General features: G+C 46.8%; 1 protein-coding gene across 2 annotated transcripts in view; it reads right to left on the minus strand.

Annotated features, from left to right (window-relative positions):
* Window positions 1–21,710: 21,710 nt before the first annotated feature.
* LOC147737567 (uncharacterized) overlaps window positions 21,711–26,718 on the minus strand; it is a 38,784-nt gene continuing 33,776 nt past the window's right edge. Inside the window, exons 1-3 of one of the 2 annotated variants that reach the window (XM_086936390.1) lie at window positions 23,578–23,672; window positions 23,261–23,493; window positions 21,711–23,176 (exon numbers count right to left, since the gene is read on the minus strand). In XM_086936390.1, coding sequence (XP_086792516.1) covers window positions 21,864–23,176; window positions 23,261–23,493; window positions 23,578–23,672 — 1,641 coding nt within the window. In that variant the 3' untranslated portion in view covers window positions 21,711–21,863. Of the gene's footprint in view, window positions 25,040–26,718 lie in introns of those variants that run through there. The other variant, XM_086936385.1, reaches the window with a different exon arrangement.

Here is a 26,718-nt window from a genome sequence, read left to right on the forward strand (position 1 = left end):
GGGATTGGTACTAGCTTTGTGTTTCCAACTACCTCCAGCAGCATTGGTTCACATATGCGCCCTACTGTCCCTTAGTCACTGATATGGCCACACACCACCCCTTGACCTGTTCTTCTCTCTTGTGTGTTTTTCTAGCATCTTGAAAGGTCAGAGTTATCACTACATTTTTTTAACAGGGGATTTTACCACTCATCTGTAGGGACATCATGCAAGGAGGAGTGGAAGCTATGGGCTGTGCACGAGAAGCAGGCTTACACATGGAAAATACTCCCCAGGGTATTGAGCTTAACTCCATCTTGCTTGAATTTGATCTAACATCTGTAATAAATAAGCTGCCTCCGGGGAAAACAGACATTACTCCCACCTTTATTGGGAGAGGGTGTGAGACCGTTATTGGTTTCACCTTTGTATATACCCCCTTTTACTCTCTGTGCAGGCGAGTGAATGCAGTGACCACAACCCCATTTGTGTCTCAACTGGCTGGACCCTAACACTCGGACACACCAAGGTGGGCGGGGGGTTGGTGACGATGAGGCAAGTGCTCCGGACATCATGGGTGCATTTGGATCCATGTCTACTGTCATAAGGAACTTTCTACGGGGTCTGTTAGCAACCAGGTCCACAATGGTTTTATTCGGCGTGCTCCCAGGCTTCCAGGAACCTGAGACAGGCCTTGGGTGTTAAGCCCTGAGACCGGGTGTCGGTCAAAGGACTACGAAGAGCATATGAGGCTGCTCTAGCAACTCGCAAGTCTGCCCTGAAGGAGGAGGCCTGGATCGATTTAGTGAAGGCTAGTACACTGCGTAATAGCTCAAAGTTCTGGGGTATTATTAACAGCCCATTTTTATCTGGAAATATAGCTAATTTACTGGATGCCCAAATCACACAGGACGATTCGGTACATCATTTCGAGGGTATCTTCCAGTCTGATACCCTGTCAACTGAAGGGCAGAAAAGGGTGGAAGGCAAGTCGGAACTTATTTTCACCACGCCAGAGGTGAGAGCCGGTATTCTGGGTCTATCTAAAAACAAGGCCCCCGCGGCAGATGGGATCCCGCCAGATCTCTACATCGCCCACTTAAAAATCTGGGTGCCTGTCCTCACAGCTGTCATCAATGCTGCAGTCCAGGTTGGCCGCCCAGATTCTTGGGCTTTATCGATTATAGTCCCGGTATTTAAAAAAGGATAATAGGACAGTACCTATTGTTATAGGCCCATTTCTCTGCTGGACTCTGTGGTGAAGGTGGTGGGCCGCATGGTACTTGACACACTTGTATCATGGGTTGATGAAAACAACTTTTTATCCGATATCCAAATCGGCTTTCAACCAGGTCGTTCCACTGTGGAACAGTGTTTAAACCTGTACATGGTCCTGAACAAATACACTGTGGCTCGTTCCAGCCCCATATACCTAGCGGTTGTCCGCTATTCAAAGGACCTGAACGTGTCCTGTCAGCTTGACATCAAGAGAGGGGTGCATCAGGGGTGCATTTTAGCAACTTTTCTTTCTAACCTATATAATAATTCCATAGAGAAGGCCCTTTTGGCGACAAATGCGGATTGTCCCCAGGTAGGCAAGCGTAGACTGCCAGTCCTCCTATACGTGGACGGCGCAGTCCTCTTGGCGAGGACAGCTAGGGGCACACATCTGCTTCTGAATTCTTTTGCCCTTTTTATGGAGGACTTGGACCTGTTGTTTCATCATGCCAAGTCGTTCATTATGCAAGTGGGACCTCGTAAAGCTAAGCAGTTTACTTTTAAACTCTGACTTTCATCAATACCGAAGACCAATGTTTTCTCCTGTTTGGGAGTTGAATTTGACGATTCCTTGAGTTGGTGCCCTTTGCTTACTTGGAAGAAAGGGATCTATTGAAAGCTTTTGCAGCTGTTTTTAACTTTGCCAGCAGAGTGGGATGGAAGCCAATAGGGGCTTTTTTGAAGACATATGAAGCCAAATACATCTCAAAGGTTATTTATGGGAGTGAGATATGGGGCCACATTGGGGTAGGGGCAGTGCAAAGTGCTGAAAACTCTTTCCTCCGAAGGGCCCTTTCTGCCCCACAAAGCACTCTGTTTTATGTTGTGCACGAAGAGTTGGGAATGCCTTTCGTCTCAGATGTACTGGCATTCCGTCCCCTGGCTTTGTGGCTTAATATTTGGGCTAAACAAGAAAATACACTTAGCAAACACATCCTACAGGAATACCTTTCACTTGACCGTGTCTCACGCATCCGATGGCTCCAGTATATAAGAGTTGGCCTCTCCACGGTAGGTAGGAACTATTCGATAACCCTGAGAGCATATGTAAGAGGGACCTTTCTTTAGTCAAAGAGTGTTTTTTAAGAATGAGCCACTGTGATAGCGAGGGAAATAAGATGTGTAAGCCTAGTGTGTGTAAGTACAACATGTTAAAAACTGTACAAACTACCGAACCTTATCGTCTAGAGCTCAAAAGCATCCATGATCGTTTTCTATTGACTCGGTTTTGGCTCAACCTCTCCCATTACCTCATGGCACATCCTTGCGGCTTCCACAGAGGCCAGTGCCTCATGCCCTGTGGCTTCAACGGTGAGTCTCCTCAGGACATGATGCACTTTACAATGATTTGTAGTTTTTATGCTGTCACTAGAAAGTTATTTATTATTCCCATTCTCAAGACAGCGGGTTTTAGGAGGGCGAGACCAGCTCTTATCTTTTTATAACTCCTCTCTAATGACACTGTTTTGCATACGCTTAACTTTTTACGGTTCGCTGCTAGACTCAGGTCAAGCTGCGATTAACTAATGTATTGTAATTCATGAATTTGTATCTTGTGTTCTGATTAACTTGGGCATATTATATATGTCAATCTGTAACTTGGAAGATGTTTTATCATTTTTTGTATGACTTTTATTGTTTTCATTTTATAAAACCGAATAAAGTTTGTTGATAATAATCACTAGGGGATTCATTTAGAGGGTAGCATGGTATCCCTCACAATAACTCCAGGAGTCACAGTCCACACAATGTACATGTTTGGTTCCCCCTACTTCCAACCTTACATGTACCCCCAATCACCTGCCCAAACCTCTCCCTGCTGATGCCAATGTGGTCCTCCGTCATCCCGCAGACCATATTTTTTGGCCACTTTGAAACTGCCCATACAATAAAAATGCTGCAGTTATAAATACATATCAACTACCATTTGTTGTGTTTGAAACATTTTATTGAATAATAAAACCTAATAAACATAAACTGATTATTAAAGCAAAACAAAACATCAGTTGCCATACACATAAGAGACACAAGTTGTACATAAAAATCAACATACTATAACACAGCAAAGTTATGTAGAGCACAATTCTTAATTCCGGGCAATCTTTAAAGTTCAACAATAGAAACGTTCATAAATAACAGAAAAGGAAAGAAAGACGGTGAGATACAGTGATTTCATTAATGTAATACTTCCTACATATAGAAAAACAAATACTAATTATTTTCTTTAAGCAATAAAGTCCTTAAATTAAAAGACTAAGAGAAATATATTGAACAATGAACATTTCATGTGTAATTTGAATTCAATTTGAATATTTTAACCTCCTCAGCATTATTTGACTCATGATTACAACCTGAATGTTTTCTGGAAAGGAACCGCCACATGGGGTTCAAAACCCATCTTTTCCAACAATATGATTAAAATGATAAACTTGAATTTCAATTCAATTTATTGATTCAGGCCTTTTTGAAGATCAACAATTTTAAATATATACAAAATCCATACACATTTTTAAAATTATCACCTAAACTTGAATTCAATCCACCTTTTGATTAAACACTTCCCATTCCAGCAAGCTTGTACAGTGGTTATTGTCATCTGCTCACCTACATTATGCTTAATATAAATAGTGCACAATGTCGGCGTTTGTGTCTGCCTACAACGTGGACCTGATACAAATAGCAGTACCTACAAGGTGGATGTTACAATTCAACAAGAGTCTAAGATAGTCTAGCGCAACTGACTTTGCATCAACATTACGGGGCATCAGTCTTGATGGCAAGCCAACTTAAAACTTATCAGTATTGTATATATTATTATCAGAGACTATACTTGCCTCTTGGATACAACTTTACAACAGATATTTTTTAATTTTCATTCAGTTGTGTGTATATAATAAAACAACCTACCTACCATAATCGATCTATCTATTCATCTTTTTGGGTTCTGGAGTAGCATGCTACTTGCCGAAAAGCGCTTCAACACTTCATCAGCGGTAGCAAGCGCTATATAAATGCAAAACCTTCCCTCTTCTATCCCCCCCACAATCTTTCTTAATCCAACTAACAGACCAACATGTCCAGCTCTCATATACATTTTATATTTCCCTATACTAATTCACCACTAATCATTTTTGGATCCCAGAGTAGCGTGCTACTCGCCGAAAGAGCGCTTCAAAGTTCGTCAGGGGTAGTAAGTGTTATATAAATGCAAATACATTACAATTACTGTTTACATCGGGCTGCACTAACACGAGGATAGAAGTAGAGTGGGGCTTAGAGTTGATCTGCCCAGAACGAAGCATACTACAGAAAGTGTGTGAACAGTCTATATATTGTGTGCCAGGCAGATAAAAAACTGCATACAATATTTATCTTAGAGTCTATTGGCTCAGTCAAGGCTTCTATTTTTAATACAATTCATGTTTGCAAGCACAAGGATAGGAAAAAAGCTTTCTAAATACACAAAAGAAAATTTAATGAGTTTGAAAAACGTTCCGGCCCACACCCATCAACCATATAGCAGGAAGGATACACTGTGAATGCAATATCCTCTGTGGAAATGTGTGCCTTTACAGGACTTACATTTGAATTATCAAAAACATACCTCCTCCCAAAAAGAAAATGTTACAAGGCCAACTGGAAAGTAAATGTAAAGGAATAAATAGGCACTGTATCAATACTGAAGGCATTTTGCACAAACAGGGATTAAATGTTTCAAAAGGCAACAATTCGATGAACCAGACTACCAAAGCACAGGAATGCGGTCTCCAGCTCTGGGTAGGATTCCTGTAATGATGCACGCGCCGCAGGGAACAGATACAAGGGGCACGCAGCGTTCTCGTAAACTACCTTGACCTATATGGTGCAAAAATCTAGGCGCTTTCATTATTTGTTATTAAAACACATAGATATAGAAGACAGACCCCACGCTTCGGACCTCAAAAGAATGGATTCTTAGGCATTCTGAAATTTTTTTGTGCATGGAGGGATTTAAAATTAACTACATCGACTGCAAAAGGTCAGAGGGCACAACATGCTCCGGAGTGTGCATGACTTGGTTCCCAGAACTCCATGTAAGGAGCTATTGAATTTGAGTCTCCACAGAGCTGCTGCGGGATCTCTGATGTGTCAGTTCATCTGTCCAAGCTATTATGCAATTCATTTCTCCTTAGTTAATGCTGAGAAACCAGCAGACGAGGTCCATTTTTCATGGGTTCGTCATACTCCAATCTGCCATAATTTACTAGGAACAGGGTGATAAAAAAAAGAACAACGATCGGTCAGCAGGTTTTACAGCTTTTTGTTAAACATTGAAAAGGTCCCAAAGCAAGAGAGGGAAAGGCAGAAAAGAGGAAGGTGACAAAGAGAGGCAGCAAGGATGAACAAGCGAGGCCGCGCGCGCCAGTTCGGCGGCGAAAGTGAAAGCGCCACATTTGGAGCAAAAGTGCACCAGGGCCAGCGCGACCTCCATCTGTTTCCAATTACCACAACAGCGAGACGCGGGCATGATAACTGGAAAAAGATGGCACTGCTGCTCGCTCCCAAGCTGCCTAGTCCAGGGGTGAGAGAAGGGGGGACATGCACCCCCCTTTGGCCAATTGCGTGCTGTCTTTCTTAGAAAGACAAATGTAAAGGCCGATAGCTAGTGATAAAAAACAAAAAGCACACGCATGGGTGTGTGTTCAGAATTTAAAGCACTTACTAAAAGCCTTGCAGAGCAGCGCATGCACGCTGGCTCAGGCGAGACCGAAAAATGGTGTACGAACGAATATAAGTATACAGAAGGGTTTTAATGTACAAAACCATCCAGTGATCATATTAATCTACATAGAGAGGTGAATTTACTGGTGGTACCTAAAAGAATACATACATAGGAAATATAAGAACAGTTTGAAAAAATCTAGGTCAGGCATTTGAACATCTGTGCAAGCGTTACATTTCAAAGCTATTCAGTCCAGGACATACAAAACCATCTGAACGGGACTACCGTAAACTGTATAGTCAATGTCTGTTATTCTTCGTATAGGTGAAAAATAAAATCATTTTTAGACAACAAGATTCACTACAATAACAATATACTGTAGAAGGGTTAATCATCTGACGTTGGGAAATGTGCCTCAACTCACCGTGGCATGCGGCTCAGGGTGACTCTCCGCCCTATCAAATAATTATAGGAAGGGGAGCATGGTAAGAAAATAAGTCTTTTGGAAGGCTGTAAGTGTTCTAGGCATTTCACAAACAAGTGTAAAGATAAAGTGTGCCCATGTAGTTTAAAAACCATCCAAATACTCATAGGCGGTGTCTGCAATAGTGAATCAGGTATTTTCGTATGGCTGTGAAGTCCCTAATAGGTTCCCCAAGCATGTATTCAAATGTCACTAAGGTCTATCGAGACAAGCGGGCAGCGTAATGGTGTTGAACACTAGGGGGAGACACACCAAGATCATAGAGGCAGTTGTGTGTCTGCCTTGAAGTTTGTGTATCAATGCATTTGATGGCTTGTGCTTCATAACAGGCGTGTGTTAAGGCGGCACAGGGTGAACAAAGGCAGAACCTAGTGCAGTATCTTCCATAGCAAACGTGGTGTTATAGGGAAAAAAAAGACTCTTAGAGCTAGTTGGCCTAACACACAAGTACAGTGTGCTTAGATTTCAGAAGCAACTGCCCCATCAAAATATGCAGCGGTAAGGCACATGATAACACTGCCTAGTTTAAACATAGATGCAACATTCTTCAAGTAAAAACAGCGGACGTGTTTGATGTGCACTGCAATAACAAGGCTGCAATGCAATGGAGGAAATGCGCTTAAAATTGTTGACCTCAGCACGGGTGCAGCATGCTTTGTTTTCAAGACAAAACACCTGCCACATATGTACTGAGAGCTTTCCTACGACATTAGATAGTGTGCTTTGATACTTCCATATCTCCAACACAAATGCAACATTCTTTACGTTTTCATAACAAGAGAAAAAGAAAAGACGCGCTCAAGGCACAAAAGATTCAAGTACAACAAAAAGGTAGGTTCAGGGACCCATTTCTGCATACAAGGAACATGCTGCTTCGGTGCAGAAACAATTACAGATACAACAAAGGTAGGGTCCTAGACCCATACCTATATACGGGGAGCCAGCAATCCGGTATACCACTGCAGATGAAGGACGGTGCCCAGAGTAATTGCTTTTGCTTGAATAGAGGATCCGGGGCTAGCTAAAGCCGAATTTGGTGTGTGGCTACTCACTCAGGTTGTATAATTGAATCACTCTGATGCAGTCACGTGACCATGTGTACTTGGGAAATGTAGTCCCATGCCAGCAGCATGAATCTGAATGAACACGCACTAAATGCTGAAGGCTTTCGTGCCTCTGTCACATGCAGCATGGTTCTTCATGTGGAATAGAATCACTAACGACGGGCCTCCATCGAAGTTAAATGCAAATGCCACGATGTACTGGCATGTGTTTTTAATGGGTCAGCGCCATAAACCCAAGGGCAGAAGACCCATTAGGAAATTCAGCACACCCGAAAATCAGATTGCTCATAGCAGAAATGAGTGATGGGTGTGTAAACCATGTCCCTTGTGCTACGCATGTATCCTGTTGCAAGCGGTCAGCCCCATATGTCTAAGGGTATAGAGAAGTCAGTGCACCCGAATCAGAGTGCCCAGGCTTGTATGGATAGGTGTATGATGCCCAACGGACAGTCTGTTACAGGTATCTGGTGGTGGTAATCATCTTCTGAGCTTATGAGAGGACAATAAAAAAAAATATATATGAAAATATAGGAAAGAACAGGCAGTGTCCCTGGCACATATTCTAAGGCACCTGGTTATCAGGAGCCATAGTTCTATATGGTTAGCCATACGTATTCTCTTGTATGTTAGGTGACCTGTGGCACTGCACCACACACCCTGAAGAATTGCTCACGTGGAAAAGGTCAAGTCTAATGGGGCCGCCTCCGCCAGAGAAGGGACAACTCCCTTGTTCCTATAGCAACCAATCGAGATTTGGGACCATCCTACATGGACAAGGGAAAATGGTGTTCAGGCCCGGTCCTATCCCAATCACTGCTTTTGTTACCATGGTTTGTCTGTGCCAATTGGGATTTCAGTTATATGTGTATATCAACGGTATTTTGGTCATCTGTCGAGGTGAAGATCAATCTATCACTACCATCGGAAAATCGATTTGCAAAAACAAAGAGTGTGGCATGCCGACTGCTTCCACAACAACTTCAAGAAAATATTGTCCTACCTTACAGTCCCTATTAACTGGCACAAATAACATTTTCCTAAAGTAAACAATTGGTTTAATAAGGAATTCAGACTATCAAGTAGATATCTGGGTAAGGCACTTTGCACAAAGGACATCACAGAAATCAGTCTGGGTGGAGAGAGGTACAAAAGGGCCCAGGCTCGGGCTACGAAAGAATGGGAGGAAGAAAGATGGCAGGAACTTAAATTGGCTTGCTCTCTTAAGAACTCCACCAGGTTTTGGGCACTTGTAAAGTGGAGGGGAGAGAGGTATCTGCTTCACCTCTGCAAAATAACATTTCTCCCCAGACCTGGGTTGATCATTTCTACAATCTTTATTCAATAACTCCATTTAATGAGCCGGACACTGTGCTGGGGACTGTGCAAACAGACAACTCTACAGCTGTACCTAGCCCTTTCCTTAATCTGGCCGACATCCTCAGCTCTGGATGTAATAACCAGAGGTAGAGCTCCAGGATTAAACAGCATTCCAGCCTATATCCCTCTGCTAGAAAGAGATAAATTGTCTTAGTATAACCTTTTCTTAACTAATGTCATTATCAGTGGTGCCCCAGTACCAGACTCTTGGAAGGGAGCGGAAGTCGTCCCGATATATAAGAAGGGGGATAGATTCCATCCAGCCAATTACAGGCTGATCAGCTAGATCAACTGTGCAAAAAAAAAAAACTGCCCAACTGATCTTGAGCAAGATTGAGGAATGGACTGCTGCTAAGGCCAACGTATCCTCCTTTCAGACAGGCTTTAGAAAGAAGATATCCGCGATTATGCCCAGGTTCGCTGGAGAACCCAGGGCCAGGTGACTGAACGATTTCTTATCAATTAAGCTGTTCGCCAAGGCTGTGCACTGGCACCCACCCAGTTTTTTTATATCTTAATGTTGTTCATTATCTGCCCTCAATTGATGCACCATACCTGGCAGGCACAAAAAGAACAAGTTACTTACCTTCGGTAACAATGTATCTGTAAGAGACATACATTATTTATAGATTCTTTACCTTAGAATTACCCTCAGGTGCCAGACTGGATCCGAAGAAATTGTTTCTTAGCAGTACCCCTGCGTGTCAGTAGGTGGCATCGGTAGACTCCGCGTCCGTCATCAGCGTCGTGGTCGCCAGGATGACGCCGCAGTGTCTACTTAGACTCCGCTCCTGAGCACCAACCTCAGTTCTGACACGACGGTCAATGCCAGAAGCGCAGACCCATGCATGACACTGACCATTGGTGCACAAAACTAGGGCCCTGCAAGGGAATCCCTATCCCTAGAAGTCAGTGTGCAGAATGGGGAGGTTGGGTGGGGCGGTAAGGAATCTATAACTAATATATGTCTCTTACAGATACAACGTTACCGAAGGTAAGTAACTTGTTCATCTGAAAGAGACTATTGGTTATAGATTCCTTACCCTAGAATAGATACCCCAGCAATACCAACCCTGTAGGCAGGAAACTAAGTTCACCCCAAGAAGTCCTGGAGAACAGAACAGCCAAAATAGCCATCTCTCCGGACTTGGCTGTCCAGGCAGTAATGCATAGTAAATTTGTGCAGGGATGCCCACGTGACCAGCGGAACTCCACGTCCCAAAGCAGTAGTGGCCGTCGCCCTGGTAGAGTGGGTGTGCAGTCCTACAAGCGGTTCCTTTCTAGCCAAATAACAGATCCTAATGTATAGGCAATCACTTTGGGCAGAAAAGAGGGCTTATACGGAGGACTACTTTGTCGGGATGGACAGCAAGAAAGGGAGGTCTGGAAGATAAGCCTGAAGCTCACTCACCCTGGGAGCAGAGATGACGGCAAGTAAAAAAGCAGTCTTCCAATGAGGCAAAGCGGACGATTATGTAGGGGCTCAATGGGAGGACACATAAGATAAGTGAGGACAAGATTCAAGTCCCACTGGGGCATTACGAAAGGAGAAGGAAGAAAGATTAGTAATGCACTTCAGAAATCTGTTAACAATAGGATCGATGGCCATGCTCAAGAGCTCAGGGAACCAGACTCTTCGTGCCCAGTCAGGAGCCACAAGAATGACTTGGGACCTGTCGCGTTTGATCTTCTTCAGCAATCTTGGCAGAAGTGGTACAGGCACAACTCCACTCGCGACGGAAAGGGTAGCCGATCGAGAGCCGCCTTGGAAACTCTAAAACGCAGAACTGCTGACATTGCGTGCTCTCTTCAGTGGCGAATAGATCTAACCAAGGCTCTCCCCACTGCTGAAAGAGACCTTATTATTATTATTATTATTATTATTATTATTATTATTATTATTATTATTTATTTTTATAAAGCGCGATAGTCACCCGGAGGTATCCCAGCGCTGAGGAACCCTGAATTCACCAAATCAGCGGAGCAAGAAACTGAGATAAGAGGAAAGGAAGGATGAAGGATCAGAAACAGGGGGGGGGGGGTGCACAGGTTAGGGAAAGAGATGGGTTTTTAACAGCTTCCTGAAGCGCAGGTATTGAGGTTCAAGTCGTAAGTTATGAGGGAGTGAATTCCAAAGGCGGGAGGCTTGTACCGAGAAACGTCTTCCTCCTGCTCGGGTTTTCCTGAATCTTGGGGTGTTGATAAGGTTTTCTGCATTGGAACGGAGAGATCTAGAATTTCTGTAGGGGGTGACAAAGTTACTGAGGACAGGAGGGCCTTGGTTATGCAGCGTTTTGTGGACGAGACATAGGGCCTTAAATTTGACTCTCTCCCTTATGGGGAGCCAATGGAGGAATTTGAGAGCGGGTTTAGCAGATGATCTGGCCGGGGTGTTTGTGATGATCCAGGCGGCCGTGTTCTGAATTCTCTGCAGTTTAGTAAGGGTCGCTTCGGGGGCGCCCAGGTAAATCACATTACTATAGTCCAGCCTTGATATTATGAGACCTTGGACTAATAGTTTTTGGTATTTAGAGGGGAGAAGGGGCAGGACTTTCCTCAGAGATTTTAAGAGACCAAAGCAGGTCCCTGCCACCTTCTTAGCTTGTGAAGTGAAAGAGAGATCGGAATCGATCCACATGCCCAGACTTTTCACCTCTATTTTTGGGTCAGGGGGCGGACCCAAACAAGCTGGCCAGCTGTCCAGGGGAAGCGAGGTTCCTTTCGGGCCAAGTATAAGGACCTCGGTTTTTGTCCCATTTAGCTTTAGGGCTGATCTGTTCATCCAACGATGGACCTGCGTAAGGCAGTTGAAGAGATCAGCTTTCTGTTGTTTGGGATGGGACAGAGACACCACGAGTTGTGTGTCGTCGGCGTAGCTGACGACGCTCACTCCGAAAGGGGTGATAACCTCCTCCAATGTGGACATATAGATATTAAATAAAGTAGGGCTCAGGGAGGAGCCCTGAGGCACACCACATTGGAGGGGCATTTCGGAGGAGCGGGCGTTCTTTTCCCAAATCTGGTAAGACCGTTGGGCCAGGAAAGATGAAAGCCAGGATAGGGCTTCGAGTGAACCTTCCACCTTCGAGTGAAGATGCCATTTGTGATCCATGAGGCACTGAGTTTGTCCATCCTGGCGTTCAGTGAACCTGCTAGTTGTTGAACCACCAGAGATATGGCCTGATGTTCCAGCCATGTCCAAAGGCGAAGAGCCTCTTGACATAGGGTCCACAACCCCACCCTGTCCTGTTTGTTGCAGTACCACATGGCGGTGGTGTTGTACGTGAACACCTGCACAACTCTTCCTTTAACAGAAGGAAGGAATGCCTTCAGTGCAAGATGAATCGCCCAGAGCTCCAGAAGGTTGATGTGGTGCCTGGACTCCGCCGGAGACCAGAGGTCTCTGATCTCCGCCTCTCCCATTTGGCCGGCCCATCACAGAGTGAAGCATATGTCACTGCTGTGAACTCAGGTTTGGGAAGGGAGAGGCACCTGCCGTTTACCCAATCCTGGTTCGTGAGCCATCACTGCAACTGACTTGCAGTCCCCTCCGAGATCTGAACGTCATCGGAAAGATTCCCCTAGTGCTGCGCCCACTGGAACTTCAGGTCCCACTGCAGAGCCCGTATATGCCATCTGGCATGATCCACCAGCAGGATGCAGGAGGCCATGAGGTCCAGCAGCCTCAAGGTCATTCTCACAGAAAACCGGGATGGATGCTGAAACTTCGGTATCATAGTCTGAATATCCTGGACTCGCTGCTCCGGAGGATAGACCCAAAACTGCGCTGTGCCAGAACCGCTCTGATTCAAAGGACTTATGGGAGGGAATCAGGTGCGACTTCCGCGCGTTAACTGTGAACCCAAGCAAACGCAGGAAGTCCGCTGAAGTCTGGAGGTGGGAGACGACAGCCTGGGCGAGCCTGCCTTCAACAGCCAGTCATCGAGATAGGGGAAGACTGGAACCCCTGATCTGCGCACATGAGCTGCGACCACCGCCATCACTTTCGTGAACACCCTAGGGGCGCTGGTAAGGCCAAAGGGGAGCGTGGTAAACTGAAAAAGCTTGTGGCCTACCATGAACCGTAGGTAGCGACAGTGGGCAGGCAAGACGGGGATGTGAAAGTAAGTGTCCTGCAAGTCCAACGCTACCATCAAATCTCCAGGGTCGAGGGCAGACAAGACCTGAGCCAAGGTTAACATCTTGAACTTCTCCTTCCGGAGAAGCCGGTTGATGTCCCTGAGGTCTAAGATAGGACGCAGGCCTTTGTCCTTCTTGGGTACCAAGAAGTAGTGGGAATAGCAACCACGACCTACCTCTGACACAGGGACGCATGTATCTCTTCTGGAATGGGATGGGAAGGCTATATGGGAGACAGAGATTAGGGAACCCTCGTCAGCGGCAGATACCCAACTCCACATCAAGCTGTTGGAGTTGCGAGCATTTCACTTGGCGGTGAAGGTCTTCCGGCCCACCATCACAGGAGGGCTGGAGCAGCTTCTCACAGACAAGACAGTCAATGGCGATGGTCTCATCAGGAGTCACACTTGAACTTGTTTGACAGCGAGCCCGGGATTTATTGGCTGCAGTTGTTTGGTACTACGAACAGGCGCTGGAACTGCTTGGTGGAATTTGACTTTCGTGAGCAGTACCCCTGCGTGTCGGTAGGTATCGTCTGCGGCTCCGCGTCCGTCATCGTGATCACCGAAATGACGTCACTGGAGTACTTAGACGCCACCCTCGCTGACGTCAGTTCTGTACATAGCTTTCCGCACCAGGAACGCAGAGCCATGCAAGAAACAGACACTGGTACCATGAAACTAGGGCCCTGACAGGGAAATTCCTGAACCCTAGATATCGGTTCGCAGAAATGGGGAGGATGGGTGGGGCGGTAAGGAATCTAACACTAACTAATGTTTCTTACAGATATATCGTTACCGATGGTAAGTAAATTGTGCATCTGAAAGAAACACGTTAGCGTTAGATTCCTTACCTTAGAATAGATACCCCAGCAATACCAACCCCGGTGGTGGGTCTGCGAACCAAAATCACACCAGGAAGTCCTGGAGAACAGAACGGCCAAAGAAGAAGTCTCTCCGGCCTTGGCTCTCCAGGCAGTAATGCTTGGCAAACGTGTGCAGCGAGGCCCACGTAATGTAGGTATACTTATAGAGCGCAAACCTGTCACCCAGAGGGCATCCTGGCGCTTAGCTGCCTGACAAATGTCCGGCAAGGGACTCCCCGTCTCAAAGCAGTAGTAGCCGCTGTAGCCTGAGTGGAATGGGAGCGCAGCCCCACAAGAGGTTCCTTTTTAGCCAAGGAATAACAGATCTTGATGCACAAAACGACCCACGAGAGATGGTCCGCTTGTGCACTGCCTGTCCCTTCTTAGCTCCCACGTGGCCAACAAAGAGTTGGTCGTCCACCTGGAACTGTTGTGTGAGGTTCAGGTAAAAGGAGAGCGCACGTTTTAGGTCCAGACGGTGGAGCCTCTCTTCCTCTTTCGAGGGATGTGGAGGTGGAAAGATGGTGGGCATGGTAATGGTCTGTCCGATGTGAAAGGCAGTAACCACCTTGGGTAGAAAAGAAGGACGAGTCCTCAGAACAACTTTGTCCGGATGGACAGAGAGGAAAGCAGGCTAAGAGCCTGGAGCTCACTCACTCTTCTGGCCGAGGTGATGGCAACCAGGAAAGCAGTCTTTAGGGTCAGAAGATGGAGAGGGCAATTATGAAGTGGCTCAAAGGGAGCGCACATCAAAAAGATAAGAACCAGATCCAAGTCCCACTGAGGCATCACAAAAGGAACAGGAGGAAACATGTGCTTGATGCCTTTCAAGAATCTATTTACAACAAGGAACTTGAAAATAGAAGGCTGACCAGGAAGCCACAAGAAGGCTGAAATGACCGAAAGATAGCCCTTGATAGTGCCCAGGACAGAGCCCTGCTGGGCGACAGAAAGAAGAAAGAGGAAAACCTCTGAAAGAGGGGCAGAGAGAGGATCCACAGCCTTTGCTGTGCATCATGCCACAAATTTGTTCCACCTGCAGGCATATACCGTTTTTGTTGGGGGACGCCTGTCTGGCAGAATAGCATTACAGACTTCAGGAGGCAAGTCAAATGGCCTCAACTGTCGCTGCTCAATCTCCACGCATGGAGGTGGAGGCTGGACAGGTTCGGGTGGAGGACCGTTCCCTGCTGCTACGACAGAAGGTCCTCCTGAAGAGGCAGTCGAATCGGGGGATCAATTCACATTCTGAGTAGCTCGAGATACCAGTATCTTCGTGCCCAATCCAGAGCCACAAGGATGACTTGGGCCCGGTCGCGCCTGATCTTCTTCAGCACTCTGGGCAGAAGTTGGATAGGCAGAAAGGCGTACAACAGACCGCAACTCCACTCGCGACGAAAAGCGTCGCCGAGCGAGTGCAGCCTTGGAAATTCCAACGCGCAGAACTGAAGACATTGCTCGTTCTCTTCGGTGGCGAATAGATCTAACCAAGGCTCTCCCCACTGCTGAAAGAGACCTTGTGCCACGTCCGAGTACAGACGCCATTCGTGATCGATCATGCACCAGCAGCTGAGTTCGTCCGCCCTGGTGTTCGGCGAACCTGCCAGGTGTTGAACCACCAGAGTGATGCCCTGATATTCCAGCCATGTCCAGAGGCGCAGAGCCTCCTGACATAGGGTCCACAACCCCACCCCGCCTTGTTTGTTGCAGTACCACATGGCGGTGGTGTTGTCCGTGAACACCTGCACTACACTTCCCCAGACAGAGGGAAGGAATGCCTTCAGTGCAAGCCGGATCGCCTACAGCTCCAGAAGGTTGATATGGAGCCGGAGACCAGAGGCCTCGGATCTCCGCCTGTCCCATGTGGCCACCCCATCCTAGGAGGGACGCACCCGTCACCAATGTGTGCTCCTGTTGGGGAAGGGAGAGGGATCTGCCACTGACCCAATCACGGTCCATGAGCCACCACTGCAGCTGTCTCGCAGTGCCCTTCGAGATCAGGATGTGGTCAGTCAGGTTGCCCTGATGCTGTGCCCACTGGAACTTCAGGTACCACTGGAGAGCCCACATCCGCCACCTGGCGTGATGTACCAGCAGGATGCTGGAGGCCATCAGCTCCAGGAGCCGCAGGGTGATTCTGACCGAAACTGTGGATAAAGGCTGAAAGATTAGAAACAGAGCCTGAATATCCCAAACCCGCTGCTCGGGAGGATACACCCAAAACTGCGCTGAGTGTAAAACCGCTTCGATGAAGAGGATCTTCTGAGAGGGACTCAGGTGTGACTTCGGCACGTTGATGGAGAACCCCAGCGAGTGCAGGAGGCCGGCCGTACTCTGGAGGTGGAAGACGACTGTCTGGGGCGAGCCCGCCTTCAACAACCAGTGGTCGAGATAGGGGAATACTGGAACCCCTAATCTGCGCAGATGAGCTGCAACCACTGCCATCACTTAAGTGAACACCCGGGGGGCACGGGTAAGGCAGAAGGGGAGCACGGTAAACTGAAAGTGCTCGTGGCCTACCATGAACCGCATGTAACGCCGGTGGGCCAGCAGGACATGAATATGGAAATAGGTGTCCTGCAAGTCCAACGCTACCATCCAGTCTCCAGGGTCTACGGCAGCCAGAACCTGAGCTAAAGTCAGCATCTTGAACTACTCCTTCAGGAGGAAGCCGTTGACGCTCCTGAGGTCCAAGATAGAGCACAGGCCCCCTTTGCCCTTCTTTGGAACCAGAAAGTAGTGGGAATAACAACCACGTCCTACTTCTGGACCTGGAACGCGCTCGATGGCCCCCTTGGCCAAGAGGGCCGTAACTTCCTCTCCCAGAAGTTGCAAGTGATCCCCCGACATGGTACTGTGGTGGCATGGCTGGAGGGGTCGCCTCAAAGGGGAGGGAGTAGCCCCTTCGGATGATTTGCAGCACCCACCTGTCCGAAGTGATGGAACGCCAGTGGAGTACGTGATGGTAAACCCTGCCTCCGACTGGCGTGGAATGAGCCTGAAAGCTCGGACTAGGAAGGCTTTGAGGCAGAAGCTGCGGGAGCTGATGTGGGCACACCGGCTCTCTGACCCCCTGCTCCGCCACGGCGAGCAGCACGTCTGCGACTGCGTTGAGGCTGAAAAACATGTGGGAGTGCCCCTTCCGTGGCCATGAAAGAGACGAAAAGCAGAAGTTTGCTGGCGCTGGCCCGACAGGCCCAAGGACTTGGCCATAGCCCTGAAGTCTTTAAAGCGCTCAAGCTCGCTATCTGCTTTGTCGCCAAAGAGGAGACGGCCATCAAAAGGCATGTCCATGAGTGTGTTCAGGACATCCCCTGAAAAACTGGCGGACCTCAGCCAGGCGTGACGAGTAATCGCCACAGTCGTTGAATTTGCTCTGCCCAGCGAGTCCGTGGTGTCAAGTCCACATCGGATGGAATACCGTGCTGCGTCTCGGCCGTCAGCGACAGCCTGGGCGAGCCGTGTCTGGGCCTCCGCCGGACACTGGTGCAGCACGTCCGCCACCGTATCCCAGAGAGTGGGTGTAACAGCCCAAAAGGCATGCAGTGTTAATGGACCGCAATCCTAGGCTGACTGAGAAGAACAGTTTCTTGCCAAACTGATCTAGCCTTTTGGATTCCTGATCCGGCGGAGCGGTCGGGAATGCGGTCTAGGGCGTGGAGGCCTGGCTAACCAGACTCTCGGGGGTGGAGTGGGTGGACAGAAAGCAGGGGTAGCCCGGAGCCGGGCGTTGGCGTCAGTCCACGTACTGATCCACAGGGAGAACTGTGGAGGGCTTGGACCAAGTGCCCATCAGAAAGTCAGTGATGGCCTCATTAAACGGCAGCAGAGGCATCGTAGAGCTGACTGGCGGTTGAAGCACCTCAGTGAGGAAGTTAGTCCTCACGCTGCTGCAGGGAGCTCAAGGGCTAGGGCCTTTGCCGCCCTGTGCAACACCACTTTTGAAGAAGGGGGGAGTCCTGGGAGGTGGGGCTAGCTGGACCATTAATATAACTAAGTACACAGATTGCCAGCCACACACTTACTTAAATCCTCTATTTTTGAGGGAACAAACCATAAGAGACTTCCTGGTTCGTTCGGGTATATCACTCACAGCATAAGTAGCCCCCTCCTCCGTAGTCATGGAGGGAGGAGAGAGAAAACCAGTGTCAGGCGAAGTGTCTAGACCACTGGCATCCCCCAGCTCATCTGTCCAGTCCTGACTTAACCGGCACTGCTGACCCAGAGGGTCCTCAGACCCCTCCCAGTCCTCCCCTTGATCCGTGTCCTGATTAACAGGCATGTCAAATGTGAAATGTCAAAGGTTCTTATATAGCGCCTTATCACCGATAGGTCTCAAGGCGCTTGCTTTGGGAACCCGTCCTGGCTTTTCCCTGTGAGATAACCCCTACTGGGCATCCCCAAGGTGAAAGCCAGGCATCCCGCCATGGGGGGGCCGTAGTGGAGATTAAGCAAGCTATTGCCCAGAGTTGCAGAGTGTGAACCCGTGATTCGAGTAGGCACCGAAGCGAGAATTGTCGAGTCCGTGGACATTTGGGCTCAAGACCTTGCCGCGTCGGGAATTGAACCCTGGTCCCTGGTCTGACCTCTGCTTCAGGGTCTGCCTCCTCTAACCAGTGAGCCACACTTGCATAAATGACAGAGCCGGTCATAGGTGAAGGGCTCACCCATCGACGTCGGAGAGGGCGCTGCTCCGACGCCGAACCGGGACTGGGGCTAAAACCAGGGACGGTGTTGTCCGAGGATGGCGCCGGGGTCAGCACCAGCGGAGAAGTCATAAGGTCAACTGGCGTCGACCGGGATCCAGGCCTGGATCCCACGGGGTCCTGCACGCCGAGACCGAAGTTGCCGACGGCACTGGGGCCGAAGCCGCCAGCAAGTTAGGACTCCCAGTCGGACCCGCGGGCCCGAAGCCGCGCCGGCAGGTGTCGACGGCGGGAAGAGAGTCCTCTTGGCAACGAGGAAGTCTCTAATATCGCCCGGAGTCGCATTGAGTCCAGGGAGCGGAGGGTGTGGGACAGGATGCAGCTCCGGAGCCGCGTGAGTGGCGAGGGGAGACCGAAGAGCAACACTGCTTCTTTTTGACATGCCTCGAATTACCCGAGTGCGACGACTTGGATCCGAATGATCGGTGATGACTGCGGCTCCGCGACCAGTTCCTCGACTTCCTCCCCGACTGGGGCCTCGAGCGGCACAGAGTCGACTGCCGGAGCTCGAGGAGCTTACGGGAACGCTCCCGCCTAGCCTTCGACGTCAAGGCCCGGCAGTCGGGGCACGACTTGGCATCGTGGTCGCCCCCCAAACAGTAGCGACTCCTGCGGAGGGGGTCGGTAACAGACATCAGTCGGTTAAAGGCGTCACACAGCTTTAAACCGGGCATCCCTACTGGCACCAGGAGTCGAGTCGACTCGACAAAGATAGACAAAAATGTCCAAAAAGTTAGTCAAAAAATGACTGAAGGTACGTGCCCTTCCCGGATCTGCGCTAGCTGGCGCGGAAAAAAGAAGAACTGACGCCAGCGCGTGAGGGCGGCGTCTAAGTACTCCAGCGACATCATTCCGGCGATCCCGACGACGGACACGGAGCCGCAGACGACGCCTACCGACGCGCAGGGGTACTGCTGACGAAGAACTTTCCGTATCTAGTCTGACGCCTGGGGGTAATTCTAAGGTAAGGAATCTACCGGTGCATGACTTACTATGCCCGGTTGCTCTAAAATAATTTGAATTGACTTGCTGCTAACTGGTCTTTACTGCTGCTATTTTAGAATTGACTTTTCATATATCGCCGAATTTTAAAACTTCTCGCATTTTAATTGGAAATCATTTTACTGTGCATTGGGTGCTTTGCTTAGTGTTGTTTAGTCCCTACCTGCCTGTGCCCGTTCCACCGCAGGTTTTCCCGTTTGCGTGGAGGGCACGGCAGCAGACAGCTAGTCCCCCCGCTCCCATTGGCTGGTGCCGGTCAAGTGGTGCGCCAGACTCGGGCCGGCCATATTTAATCGGGACAACTGGAATCCTCGGTTGGTTCTCGTTACCGGTGCATGACTTACTATGCCCGGTTGCTCTAAAATAATTTGAATTGACTTGCTGCTAACTGGTCTTTACTGCTGCTATTTTAGAATTGACTTTTCATATATCGCCGAATTTTAAAACTTCTCGCATTTTAATTGGAAATCATTTTACTGTGCATTGGGTGCTTTGCTTAGTGTTGTTTGGTCCCTACCTGCCTGTGCCCCGTTCCACCGCGGGTTTTCCCGTTTGCGTGGAGGGCAAGGCGGCAGACAGCTAGTCCCCCCCGCTCCCATTGGCTGGTGCCGGTCAGGTGGTGCGCCAGACTCGGGCCGGCCATATTTAATCGGGAGGACTTTCTCTGCGCACAGCGGACATGCGCAGCGGGCGTGCACCGAAGTTGCGCCCATCCGCGCTAAGGACGCGCAAGGGGCTAGTTGAGCTGGACCTCGTTTTACTCTTCATAAAAATCATCGTGAGTTATATTCCCACTCTGCACTTCTTGCACTTAGACCTGGGTTTAAACTGTGTCATTTCTCTTCTATTCCTAACAACCTGGTTAATCTCAACTGTTGCAAAGGGGTTTCTAGATCCATACGCCCTCGCCATTATTGTCTTAATAAATGTAGGAGATATGGAAGTCAGTTTCCCGTTCCTAACGATTTAAGTGAGGCTGGCCTGCTCCTTAATGCTAGGTCGTTGGCTCGTAATAATGTTGCCTTCAACGACTTTGTCTCTCAAAAAAGGGCCCCTTGGGTCTTTATTACGGAAACATGGGGTTCTGAAACCTCCGGCCCTGACTTCGTAGAGGCAGTTCCCAAAGGCTATTCTTTGGCCAGAATGGATAGGTCAGGACGAAAGGGAGGTGGCCTGGGTATCCTTTTCAGAGACACTTTTACTTGTAGCCCTAAGCCTCTTTCTTTACCCTCTGATAAGTTTGAGGCTTTGTATTTCTCTTTTAATTTCCTTCCCTCGGCCTCTTTCTCTGGTATGCTCTGTTATAGACCTCCTGACCCCAGAACGACCTTTGCCCATGACATCCTTAAATTGATAGAGCCCTACGTTGATAAGCCCCACTTCAGTATTCTCGGCAATTTTAATTTTCACTTAGAGGCCATAGAATCGAAGGATACAGTAGTACTTGTAGATGGTCTAGCGGCATGTGGTTTGGGTCAACTGGTCATTGGCCCCACACATTTGGCCGGCCATACGCTGGATGGTATCTTTTCAAATGATTCAAGACTTTTGGCAGGAACTCCCATCCCCTCTAGGATTACCTTTAAACTCCTGTGCTTAGCCCATGGTGCTTTTTATGGCGCAGGCTCAGAAGGTATCGGGGCCCTTCTGTGTGTGTATTCCCCCAGTAGAACCTTCCGGTCTTCTTCCAAGAATTTGCTTGTGGTCCTCAAGTTCACAAAGGCAAAGTGGAGAGGCAGAGCTTTTTCTGTTCTAGCTCCTAAACTCTGGAACTCTCTCCCTTTGGAGCTCACTAGCCAATCCTCTTTAGCAGTCTTCAAAAAACACCTGAAGACCTGGCTTTTCTCCCAGGCATATTAGGGACTGCGCCTTTTGTGGCTTCCTGGTTCATCTATCTGGTATTGTGGACCTTTTGTTTGTTTTTCTTGCGCCTTGATGCCCCTTGGGGCTAAGTTTTGCGTGGTATAAAAATGCTATTCATTCATTCATTCATTCATTCAACACGAACGTGTTTCTTTCAGATTCTGTCTTTCAGATACTAGCTTTTTTGGCATAAGGATTTTCTCCAGTGTGGAGTTTCTCATGGTGAGATAGCGTTTTTCTCTGCAGCTTTTCTGGCATTCAGAACACTCATAAGGTTTTTCATCAATATGGAGAATCGCTTATGGTTAGTGAGGCTGTGCCTATCAGATAGGAATTTCTGGCATTCACAGCATTGGCAATGTTTTTCCCAGTGTGCGTCTGCTCCTGTAGAGTGAGATTGTGTTTAAAACTGATGCTTTTCTGGCACTAAAATATTTTGATGGTGTGTTTTCTTATGGCGCTTGTAACCATCTCTACCTCTGAATCTTTTCTGACAATTAGAGCACTGATAATTTTCTTCTCCAGTATGGATTTTCATATGTTTAGTGAGATTACATTTAAGGCTGAAACATTTTTGGCATTTGGAGCACTGATAAGGTATTTCCCCAGTGTGGGTTCTTACATGCGGAGTGAGACTGTTTTTTTCACTGAAACATTTGTGGCATTCAGAGCACCGATAAGGTTTTTCCCCAGTGTGGGTTCTTATATGAATAATGAGACTGTTTTTTTGGCAGAAATATTTTTGGCATTCAGAGCACTGATATGGTTTTTCCCCAGTGTGTGTTCTTATATGCTGAGTGAGACTGGCTTTTTCACTGAAACATTTGTGGCATTCAGAGCACCGATAAGGTTTTTCCCCAGTGTGGGTTCTTATATGAATAATGAGACTGTTTTTTTGGCCGAAACATTTGTGGCATTCAGAGCACTGATAAGGTTTTTCCCTAGTGTGGGTTCTTATATGCTGAGTGAGATTACTTTTTACCCTGAAACATTTGTCACATTCAGTGCACTGATAAGGTTTTTCCCCAGTGTGGAATCTCAAATGTGCAGTTAGAAGTGATTTACAGTGGAAATGTTTTGGGCATTCAGAGCACTGATAAAGGTTTTCCCCAGTATGGGTTCTTATATGTTGAGTGAGACTGCGTTTGTCTCTGAAACATTTCTGGCATTCAGAGCACTGATAAGGTTTTTCCCCAGTGTGGGTTCTTATATGTTGAGTGAGACTGCGTTTGTCTCTGAAACATTTCTGACATTCAGAGCATGGATAAGGTTTTTCCCCAGTGTGGGTTATTGTATGTTGAGAAAGAGTTCTTTTGTCAATGAAACATTTCTGGCACTCAGAGCACTGATAAGGTTTTTCCCCAGTGTGGATCTTTGTATGCCGTGTGAGACTACTTTTTACACTGAAACATTTCTGGCATTCAGAGCATTGATAAGGTTGTTCCACAGAATGGATTATTGCATGTTCAATGAGTTTGCTTTTGTCAATGAAACATTTCTGGCATTCAGAGCACTGAAAAGGTTTTGCCCCAGTGTGGATCTTTGTATGCCGTGTGAGATTACGTTTTACACAGAAACATTTCTGGCATTCAGAGCACTGATAAGGCTGTTCCACAGAATGGGTTATTGCATGTTGAGAAAGACGTTGTTTGTTACAAAATCTTTCCTGGCATTCAGAGCACTGATAAGGTTTTTCCCCAGTGTGGAATCTCACATGTGCAGTTAGAAGTGATTTAAGTTTGAAATGTTTTGGGCATTCAGAGCACTGATAAGGTTTTTCCCCAGTGTGGATTCTTGTATGTTCAGTGAGTCTGCTTTTGTAACTGAAACATTTCTGGCATTCAGAGCACTGAAAAGGTTTATCCCCAGTGTGGGTTCTTCTATGCTGAGTGAGACTGTTTTTCTCAATGAAACATTTCTGGCAATCCGTGCACTGATAAGGTTTATCCCCAGTGTGGGTTCTTATATGACGAGTGAGACTGTTTTGGTCACTGAGACATTTCTGGCATTCAGGGCACTGGTAAGGTTTTTCCACAGAGTGGGTTAATGCATGTAGATTTAGACTAGGTTTGAAACTAAACCTTTTCTGGCATTCAGAGCACTGATAAGGTTTTTCCCCTGTGTGGATTCTCATATGCTTAGTGAGATAAGATTTACGCCTGAAACTTTTTTGGCATACTTTGCACTGAGAGTGGTTTTCCCCAGTGAGCATTCTCTCAAATTCAGTGAGATGAGATTTATGGTTGAATCTTTGTTGGCACAGGTAACTTTTTTCCCCAACTTGGGTTATTTTGCTTTGATTGAGACGGGTTTTAACACTGAATTTGTTCTCACAGCCCGTGCTTTTATCAATTGTATTCCTAGAGGTAATATCTCTACTTTTCTCTTGCTTATATGCCACAGTAATAGTGAACCTGATTTTAGAGTCGGGCTTGTTTAGATAATGTTCAGCACTTATCTCTAAAAGAAATTGTGTGTAATCTTCTTAACACTTGAATTGAGCAAAATATGTCTGGAAGCAGCCCTGTAACACCTGTCGAAATGTTTCTAGCAGATATTAGTCTTTTGGTTATAGCCTCTCTGGCAGCAACTTAATTTGTGACTGAAGTTTTTCTCAAATCTATTTGTATAGGTTCTTAGCAATGCAGTGATAAGGTGTTAGTCTGATATTTAATGATTAAGCTGAGAAGTCACTTTTTGCACTGACGTATTGGCAGTAACTGAGGACATTAAAACATGCACAGTACTATTGTGGATCATTAGTCGCAGAACATCAGTTCCTTTTACCCTTTCTATGTTTGGTGTAAGGTTAAGGTTTGTAGTTCTGAAGACGAGGATTTATTCACATTAGCTATTATGCAACGGTGCTCATTTAATCAGTTTTACATATCACTCCTGCACAACAGATAATGTTGAGGCGATTTACATAGAATTACAGAACTGTACATAATAAAAAGGAAACAATCTGAGATGGTCATGAACACAATAAAGTGGTGAATTTTTAAGGTTTTCGCAAGAGTAAGCAGAGTGGATCGAGGTGTTATATCCCGAGGCAGATAGTCTCAAACTTGCGTAACTGGTTAAAAACGGTTGTTGAACAAAGGTGATTTTCCAATCTTTTGGTTGTTAGCGTGTCAGCTTCGGAGTCTTCTTTAGTGTCTTCTCTTTGATGGTCTGCAGAAGAAACCTTTTGTTATAACTTTCTTTCATGCAGTGTGTCCTTCCTCTCTGGGATTACATGATGCTTTAGATGAACGTTATGCTGTCATGCTGAGGCAATTTGTCTTTCTGATAATATTTCAGATGAGGATGCTCTGATTGGTCTTTCTGGCATTATTTCTGATGCTGTGTGCACAGGTATGACTTTGCTCTGGGTTAATGAAATGCAAAATTAGATACTTCACTTACAGGTATAGTACTTTCCTCAGCTCCCACTTCCTCGCCACACCTAGATTTCGGAATTTTTTTAAACTTAGAATGCTGGATGTCCTTCAGTTTTTCAGAATAATCCTTCTTATGGCACTAACATTCAGTTGCCTGGTGGTAAATCGTGCTTTTTTCGTCCATAATTTCAATTACCTATAGTATTAAAATTAAATAGTTAATGCATGTAAATTTCTCCAAAAATAATTTACAAGCCAAATCAATACAGAATTGCAGAATTTTGAAAATGTTGAGCTGTTCTTCTGACAGAGCAGAGTGTAGAATGGTAGCCTGAAAATACTTGGATGTAGGAGTAAGGATTTGTAGAATTTTCAACATTTTATTAAACTCACAAAGGATACCTGTACCCTATGGAGTTGTAACATAGAATCCCAAAGGCAGAAATTAAAGTCATATGCCCTGGCACCAAACAGCTATTTAAAAAAAATACTATTAATTAATTTTTAATGTAGATTTCTGGGATGGGAATTTCCCCATGGACAACAGGCGTTTTCCCCTGCCCTGAGTTCCCACCAACTTGTATCTGGTATCCTGGCTTTTGAGTTCTGGCCTCTGCCGCACGCAAATCTATTGTGTGTTGCAAGGACTATGCCTAGACCTATCCCTCAACTATTGTCCAGTGTATGAATCAAGGGCAATGAAATTAAGGCGTACTTTCATGTGTTCATTTTATTCCACCTGATTATCAGTGGTTAGGTTTTTCTGCACCTGGATTTAATGGGTGCAGAAAAACAGGACACCATTTTTTTCCAGACAGAAAAATTAGACTGAAACGACGCACAAGACTCTGGGTGCAGCAGAAGCAGCCAAGACTTATGCTGTTTTTTTTTACTAACTGCGGAAAACACACAATTCTTCCCTCTGTTTTCCCCTTCCCTCCCCTGCTTCACCAATCCCTCCCCTACTTCACCAATCTCCCCCCCCAACCAACCACATGCATATATATATACCACCTGCTTAAAACAAGTGGTAAATAAAAGCAGAAAAACACTATGAAATAGTGAATGGTATGTGGTTTGACAGGCAGAAGAATCTGTTCCTCGTGGCAACTCCCCAGTCCATGGCGTCAAACTAGTAACTACACTTTACTGGGGTAAAACTACAACAAAGTTAAAAAAAAAGAAATTTACATGAGATTTTCCTGTTGCCCCAGTACTGTGCAACTTCGAACAAGGGGTTATGATAGGTCACGGACCGGTCCTTTGACCTGGAGGGTCACACCAAGTGTGCCCTTATTTAAGGCAGAGGACAGTCATGGGTTTAACAGCTAGAGCGGTGGTGGCAATGCACCCTGTTGTAAGGATCAATAGCCTGATGCGATCTTTGCATCATGGTCAGTGGAGTCGCTTCCTACTGACACACCCATGTAATGCTCCATTTCTTTGCCTGTGCCCAGACTTTGCGCTAACATCCAGTGTGTGTTTAGGGTGTTGGTGTGCGTAGCATAGATGCAATGTGAGAGTGCGACAGATTAGAATGCATCTCCTGCCTGCCAGGTGTGTATACAAGTGGGACCATCTATCCCTCTTTTATACTCCAGTTCAAAGTCCTCTGTTACCAAGGAATAATGTGCTCTACAAAGTACTTAGGTGTCTGCTGTGCCACCAGGGATGGTGTCAGCCTGACAGTCTATCTAAGTTGAAGGGACATCACCTGCAGGCTGAATTACTTAATGGAGAAGCTATGTACCTGTACTGAAGAGCCTAGAAGTCTGCCTAAAAGTCTGCCTGTCTGGTAAAAAAGGGAAGGGAGTTTGACTATCCAGTAGGAGGACAAGGCGGTCCTGGAAGAACCAAGGTCTGACACATCCAGGG

The sequence above is a fragment of the Lissotriton vulgaris genome, chromosome 1_1 (assembly GCF_964263255.1).
Source record: "Lissotriton vulgaris chromosome 1_1, aLisVul1.2, whole genome shotgun sequence".
In the NCBI taxonomy this organism is placed as follows: Eukaryota; Metazoa; Chordata; class Amphibia; order Caudata; family Salamandridae; genus Lissotriton; species Lissotriton vulgaris.